We start from the raw sequence: 7,457 nt of genomic DNA, 5'->3' as shown, positions 1-7,457 counted from the left end.
TGTTGATGATAAATGGCTGATAAAATTTTCCTCCATTTTGTAGAATGTCGACAAAATCAGCCTGGTGAATTGTCCAGTTCTTGTCATTCATGTAAGTTCTATTAGTTTACCCTACCCTCTTCTTTTTCAATACTGTCTGCCTCTTGCATTGCCTCTCTGGTGGGATAATGGATTGAGAAGCTGACAATAGATGATTCATTTGTAAATGCTCACCAAGCCAAGTATGTAAAAATAAAACAAAAATGAATCAAATGAACAATCAGATGTCAAAGTTGCTGGGGTGATAATCTAACACTAGAGTTTCTACTTTACAATTTTGGTGCTTCAGTTGCCATAAGCCCATAACTGAAACAATTATAATACTTATGCCAGGGCACGTCAGATGATGTTGTTGATTGGTCCCATGGAAAGCAGCTATGGGAGCTTTGCAAGGTGAAACATTCGCCTTTGTGGCTAAGTGGCGGTGGGCACTGCAACCTTGAGCTGTATCCTGACTACATCAGGCACTTGAAGAAGTTTGTGTCGAGCCTTGGCAAAAAATCAACGAAACCTGACTTGAAAGAGTTACCAGCAACAGAAGACACATCTCGCAAAGACGCAGAATCTGTGTCCTCGGACAAACCCCAAGAAGCTGCAAAGTGCCGACAGATCTCGCGGAAGAGCTTAGATAGTAGAGTTGGGAAATCCAAAACGGTGGATGTTCCTGAAAAGCCACGAATGAGCTCAGATGACGTTGACAAGTTTAGGAGGAGAAGATGCTTGGTTTGGTGATCTATGATATGACGTCTGCACAGTTCATGGAGTAGTTTCCGAACACCATGGAATGGGGATCAAGCAACTGTGTCATACTGTATAGCGAGGAACAACGCCGACAGTTCCCGCAGTAGAGGGATAATAGCTGTGTTAAATGTGGGAGAAGAAGAATGAGGACGCTGGTGGATAAGCTGTTATTTATCAAAGAGGGTACGTCTCAACATGGTAACTTTCTCGGTTAATTAACCTGTATTGCAACCCCCAGTGGTGGTAGGATTTCCATCATGTAAAAGTGTACCGTGTTATTGTCTGTAATCACGAGGGACAAGGATAGAACATTTGCGGCCACTTTGCGGCGCAGTCTAAAGTCTTGGAGCAATCACAAGAAGCAACATATTCTAGTCTGGATATGCAAATATAGTGTTCATATGTTTTGTGGCTTGAAAGGAACTTTCCATTCGTTGCGTCTTTCTGCACTTCATGTGTGTACACTGTACTGTATGTTACTTAGAATCTGACTGTTGGGGCTGCAGAATAGACATAACTCAAGATCAGGTGAATCCCAAATGGTAAAAACCTATGTAATCATATGCATCATATAACCAGTTCAGCACACCACTCCAGCGTACGTACGTAGTATGTACAGTACTGTCTCTACCGTGGCAGTTTAAAAAAACAAGCACATATTTACATCAGCTGGAAGGGGGAAAAAAAGGAATCGTCGGATCGCTCATACACGGCAAGCAAATCTCTCAATAGTGATAAAATAAAAACTCGGCCGGCCGCAAACACTGATCTACTAATCTACTACTGGCTGGTGTTAGGGGTGGTGTTCCTGCTGTCCCAGGGAGCGTGCACCGTGTTGGGAGAGAAGGGCTCGGCGAAGTCCTTCTTGCCTTTGCCTCCACCGTCTTTGTGACCCAGGCAGTCATCCTGGATGGCCCTGAGCACGTCCAGCACCTCCCTGATCGGCGGGCGCATCTCGCCGTTCTGCTGCAGGCACCGGAACGCCAGCTCCGCCACCATGGTCATCATCTTCCTCGCCGCCGGGTCCGACTCGTAGCCGAGCTCCACGTCCACCAGCTCCTCCAGCCGGCACTTCTGGATCTTGCTGATGGCCATGCCGGCCAGGTTGATCTCGTTCCTCTGCCGGGTGATGTCCACGGCGGGCTTGGACGAGATGAGCTCCACCAGCACCACGCCGAAGCTGTACACGTCGCTCTTGTCCGTCAGCTGGTAGCACTGGTGGTACTCCGGGTCCACGTACCTGCCATCAACAAAATGATCCGTCAGTTACATGCTCCTGTCTGTGTCTGCACAATATATGCCATGGACATGAGCGGCGTGGGTGCGTACCCTGGGGTGCCCTGGGGGGCGGTGGAGACGTGGGTGGCGTCGAGCGGGAAGAGGCGGGAGAGGCCGAAGTCGGCGACCTTGACGTGGAAGTCGGTGTCGAGGAGGATGTTGTTGGTCTTGACGTCGCGGTGCACGATGGGCGGCTCGATGGCGTGGAGGTAGGTCAGCGCCGCCGCGGACTCCACGGCGATGCTGAGCCGGAGCGGCCACGGCAGGGCGCGCTCCGCCGCGCGGGGCCCGTGCAGGTGGTCGGCCACCGTGCCGTTCTGGACGAACTCGTAGACCAGGAGCAGCTCGCGGCTCTCCTTGGAGGTGCACCCGTAGAACATGACCAGGTTCGGGTGCCGCAGCCGGGCCAGGATCGCCGCCTCGTTCACGAACTGCTCCACGCGCCGGTAGCTGTTGTTGTACAGCCGCTTCACCGCCACCACCCGCCCGTCCCCAAGGTAACCTGCAACCCATGATCAAGTTCAGGTCTCCACCAACGGAGCTACGTAGGTAGATTGTTGCACAAGTGCATTTCACGTGTTGTAGTACCTTTGTAGACGGTGCCGAAGCCGCCGTCGCCGAGCTCTCTGTTCTCGTTGAAGGAATCGGTGGCCTCCTCGAGCTCCTCGTAGCTGAACCGGTTGCCCATGTCCTGGGAGCTGCCGGACTCCATGTCGCCGCCCCTGGAGCGCGTCGGGGTCCCGCCCGAGCCGCTGTACCTGTACTTGAGGAGCTTCGAAGACGAGTTCACCACCTTCCTCTGCCTTCTCTTGCGAATGAACAGAAAGACCATGACAGCAGCAACAAGCAATGCACCTCCGACACCGACCACCACACCTGATTTTTTTTATGAAGATCGAACATATTAACCACTGGCATTGTGTCAGCTAGTTGTACAACTCAGAGGAATGTACAGATAGTATCAGGTCGATGCGATGGTAAGATTGACACAAATCTCTGTTACTGAAAGAACTAAATCAAAAGCGCAGTTAAACTACAAGTGTCAGCAGAGTGCAAGTTCATATTTCACATATGCTGAATCACCGATCAATCGTAGCTGCTGAAATAGCTTAAACAGGTCTTGTGCGGCATCCAAACATTAACAAGGAAAGAAAATAACTGCACGAGTATTGATAAGTGACACGGGACATATGTATGTGTAGTACCTGCTATAGTGACATTCTTTTTCTTGTTCGAACCTGCATGACAATAACAAACACACAAAAAAGTCAGCAATAAAGTCTCAAAATTACAGGACAACCAAATGATGAGTAATATATTGTTTCCTGTCATTAATTCTGACTGCTTATTGAAAACTATAAAGGCAGGAAAACACGTATGCTCAAGACAGCTGAAATAGCCATACGAATATCTGACCATTGGTATCAGAGAGTTTGGAAAAAGCATTCAAAGACTACTAGTCTTAAAAGTCTTGGTTTTTATACTTAACAATAAGCTTCAGTACTTTGCATTAGGGGTCAATTTATTCCCCACAAAAGAGAGAGGGACTAAATTTTGAGCCACCAACTCACACCATCTGAACTTGTCTAGGTTAGGTTATTAGAAGATAAAAGCAGATGCAGCATCTTTGCATTCATCTTTTCTTTGTTTTGTTGAAGAATTGACATTTTGTGTTCAAGAAATGGTGCATCATGACAGCAAGATGAAAAATACAAGACTTTGTTCACATTTATGAGGGCTTAGTCCTTAAAATCACAATTAACATATGCATAGGCATGCATGACAGATAGTACTCCCTCCGTCCGAAAAAACTTGTCCCAGGCTTGTCCCTCAAATGAATGTATCTAACACTAACTTGGTGCCAGATACATCCATTTGAGGGACAAGTTTTTTTGGACGGAGGGAGTACTATTTTAGGGGACACTATATATATCTATATGTAGGGTTTCAGCATCAGGAAAGATAAGTGAAGAATTCATAAAGGCACGCAAAAAATGCATGCTCAAGCCAGTTGAAATCCTGAAAAATTTCCCTTGTAAAAAAGTGAAAATATTATTTTACCATGACGTTAGAGCGTCTGGAAAAGCTTTCAAAATGAAAGATTAATACTACTAGAAAGTCTTGGTTTTTATACTTAACAATGAACTTCAGTGCTTTTGCATTAGGGCTCAATTTATTCCCTACAAGAGGGACTAAATTTTGAGCCACCAACTCACACCTATGGATTTTTGCATTCATCTTTTCTTAGTTTTGTTTAAGAATTAACATTTTGTTTCCAACAAATGGTGCATCATGACAGTAAAACGAAAATACTATGCTTGTCAAAGAATTAACATTTTGTTTTCAAGAAATGGTGCATCATGACAGCAACACTAAAATACTATGACTCTGGATAAAGTTGTAGCAAAGCATACAAGTTTGCATTTTGCGGTGGGCTTTAGTCCTCAGAGTATTTGTTAACATACTTTACAATGAACTTCAGAGAGTATATATAGGCATGGCAAGTAGTAGTATTTTAGGGGAACATTAAAGATACCTATAGGTAGGGCATCGGCATCAGGAAAGAAATTTGAAGAAGTCATAAAGGCAGGAAAACTGAAAACTACATGCTCAAGACAGCTGAAACACTGAAAAGTTTTCCCTCATATAAAAAATGAAAATATTATCTGACCATGACGTCTGAAAAAGCATTCAAAATCAAAGACTAATGGCCTGGAAAGTCTTGGGTTTTATACTTCACAATGAACTTCAATGTTTTTGCTTTAGGGCTCGATTTTTAATTCCTTGGAAAAGACGGAGCAAATTTTGAGCCACCAACTCACACTATCTGAACCAGTCTAGGTTAGGTCTAAAGATAAAAAAGCTGAATAACACGCCCCCAAATTGTTCAAATCAGACGTTGATGGTCCAAAGTAATGTTTCTGTAGCCATATGATAGAAGATTTGCACAGATTTTGGAGGCGGCCCAGATCTCAGGTTGCTTCACCTGCCCTGTGTGGATCATGCGGTGTGAACACCAGCGATGCAGGGCAACAACGACCAGCGGTCGAATGAATGTGCCTCCCTTCTTCTGTCTGTTATTACAAAGTGTGAAAGGATGTCGACCCTTCAAGTAAACAGGGCAAAGGCCTGGTGCACATCAACTTTGCGACCGATCACCTACTGAACCATTAATTCGCTGGTTAGCTCTTGCCGGGAAGCTGCCGCAGCAGCCAAGACGGCAGACGGGGCATGAAAAAGTGCTACTGCGACCTCCGATCCATAACAAGTGTCGCAGTTTTGAACTGACCCCGCGGTCGCTGGATGGAGTTGCGCGTAACCGGAGACGATTTTGGAGCTCGGAAGGACCGAGTCCATGGATGGAGTTGTGTCGATGTGCATTAATTTTTTCTTCCCCGAGTAGCCGTATGGTGAAGCATACGCGATCGACGTGATTTGCTGGACATGGATGTTCCGGAAAGAGTATTAACTCCTCTCGACGCAACGCAATGACGGTTGGGCCATGGGGAGGAAAATCGGAGGCATCATTGTCGGATGGAAAAAGAAGGCATGGGAGGATGAATGGTACGGGTGTGATTTATTGAGCTTCATTTCCTTTCTTTTTCCAGGGAGAGCTTTGGTTCCTTTCACACGCTGATATTTCTCTTTCTTCTACGCTGAAAATTCTAAGTTGCTCAGGTGGCCTATGCACCCGTCAGGTTATGAGTGTGGATGAAGCTAGCGAGTACCATGAGCCTATGATGACTTCAGTTATGGCATGCAAATTACTACTAGTGACTGCCAAGCGAAGCTACCCAGAGTGTCCGGATTGTTGGTTGTGAGTGAAGGACGGGCTATAAGGCAAATGAGGATTCTCAGCACCAAGATTAGATGGTGTGTACGGTGCTCGGTCACAGAAGTGCTGCAGCAGTTTGATCGGAACGGTGGGCTTACCGGGCAATGGCGCGGTGGTGTCAGATATCTTGCTGCAGCCGGCGGCGCTGCCAACTACCAGGGCGCCGTTGGCGCAGAAGCAGCCCAGGAAGCCCGCGGTGCGGTTGTACCCGCACTTGCCGCCGGATTGCTCGCACGGGTCGCACGGGCCGGAGCTCCGGTCCCAGCCCACCTGGAACCCGCCGCGGAGAGCCTTCGCGTACCCGTCCTCCCTCCACCCGGGGTCCTTTGCGTCGGCCGGGAGGGCGTCCTTGAGCACGGGCGCTGCGTAGACTGACCGGCACGCCTGCCACCAGTCCTTGGGAGGGATCTCGCGCTCCGGCAGCACGAAGGACATGGTGGCAGGCTCTTCTCCGGAGCTCCCGCAGGTGACCGGCTTGATGCTCGGCGGCTTGCGCAATGGCTTGGGATTGGGAGGGAAATCGGCTTCCGGCGGGAAGGTGCAGTTGAGGAAGAAGAAGAGGTAGGCGACGGTGGAGGTGGGCAGATGGAACTGCTTCGGGACGGTCACGTTGTGATCGACCATGGGACAGCTGGTGCCATCGTCGAGGGCGTCGGCGTCGGCGAGGGAGACGGTGAGGCTGGTGTAGTTGATGCCCGACACCGTGTAGTCGTGGCCCCCGAGGAGGAGGGTGGGCTTGTCGTCGTCGCAGACGATGCCCAGGCCGGGGTAGCCGCAGTACGACGACGACTGCGGCCCGCCGTACGCCGGCACTGCGTCCTCCGTCCCGTTGTAGAGACGGAACGGGTAGCGGACAGTGAGATCGCCGCAGGTGAGAGGCTCGAGCTGGCACGTCGGGCGGTCGGCTGGACCGCCATGGGAAGCGGCGGCGAGGAGGACGACGAGCAGGACGACGATGACATGGCCGAGGCGGTGGCGGTGGAGGGGAGACATGGCCAGTTTCTCGAATTCTTCTCTGGTTGGCACGAGCTGGGCCGGTTTCTGCGCGGTTGGTTGCCTGCCTCCTGGTTATAAGCCGCGCGCTGAGCATGGCTGGGCGGGGTTCGGGTGAGGGGGTTGGCCGGTTGGGTGGGCGGTGCGGGACGTACGGCACCGTGACAGTTGATGGGACGCCTGTGCTGTGGCAGTTGCGACGGGCCAGCTTGCCGCGGCTGTGCCAAGTCTCCTCCCCGTAGCTGAGTCGCGACTCGCGACTCGACAGTGGTTTCCTTTTTGTTGCCGGTCCAAGGAAATATGCTCGTGCTCTATATGATATAGTTTGGCGTTTTATCTAGAAAGATTTGGTTGTCTTTCGGAACGATTCTGCACCTGCACGACTATGATGGTGATTATGCACACTCTCTCTTCGGCCACGTGGACATCCCAACGGTTCCCCTGCAGTGGCGGAGCCAGAAACACAATATAGAGGGGGCCAAACATGTTATATGATGTTAGACAGGGTTAAATCATCTAAATCTTGCTAATTTTGTTTGACAAATAAAGGATCAAGAGCACATGTAGTTAT

At 49.4% G+C, this 7,457-nt stretch overlaps 1 protein-coding gene and 1 pseudogene across 4 annotated transcripts in view; one reads left to right on the top strand and one right to left on the bottom strand.

The window, feature by feature from the left end:
- The window catches only part of LOC119268767, a 3,330-nt pseudogene extending 2,101 nt beyond the window's left edge, over window positions 1-1,229 (top strand).
- A 78-nt stretch (window positions 1,230-1,307) lies between these two features.
- LOC119268766 (LEAF RUST 10 DISEASE-RESISTANCE LOCUS RECEPTOR-LIKE PROTEIN KINASE-like 1.2) overlaps window positions 1,308-7,457 on the bottom strand; it is a 22,019-nt gene continuing 15,869 nt past the window's right edge. For 3 of the 4 annotated variants that reach the window (XM_037550475.1, XM_037550473.1, XM_037550474.1), the window contains exons 2-5: window positions 3,264-3,296; window positions 2,647-2,934; window positions 2,110-2,560; window positions 1,308-2,020 (exon numbers count right to left, since the gene is read on the bottom strand). In XM_037550475.1, coding sequence (XP_037406372.1) covers window positions 1,561-2,020; window positions 2,110-2,560; window positions 2,647-2,934; window positions 3,264-3,296 — 1,232 coding nt within the window. In that variant the 3' untranslated portion in view covers window positions 1,308-1,560. Of the gene's footprint in view, window positions 2,021-2,109; window positions 2,561-2,646; window positions 2,935-3,263; window positions 3,297-5,991; window positions 7,437-7,457 lie in introns of those variants that run through there. The other variant, XM_037550471.1, reaches the window with a different exon arrangement.

The sequence above is a fragment of the Triticum dicoccoides genome, chromosome 3A (genome assembly GCF_002162155.2).
Source record: "Triticum dicoccoides isolate Atlit2015 ecotype Zavitan chromosome 3A, WEW_v2.0, whole genome shotgun sequence".
NCBI classification, from domain to species: Eukaryota; Viridiplantae; Streptophyta; class Magnoliopsida; order Poales; family Poaceae; genus Triticum; species Triticum dicoccoides.
The sequence above is the reverse complement of the archived record's forward strand: the minus strand, read 5'-3'. Positions and strand labels throughout refer to the sequence as shown.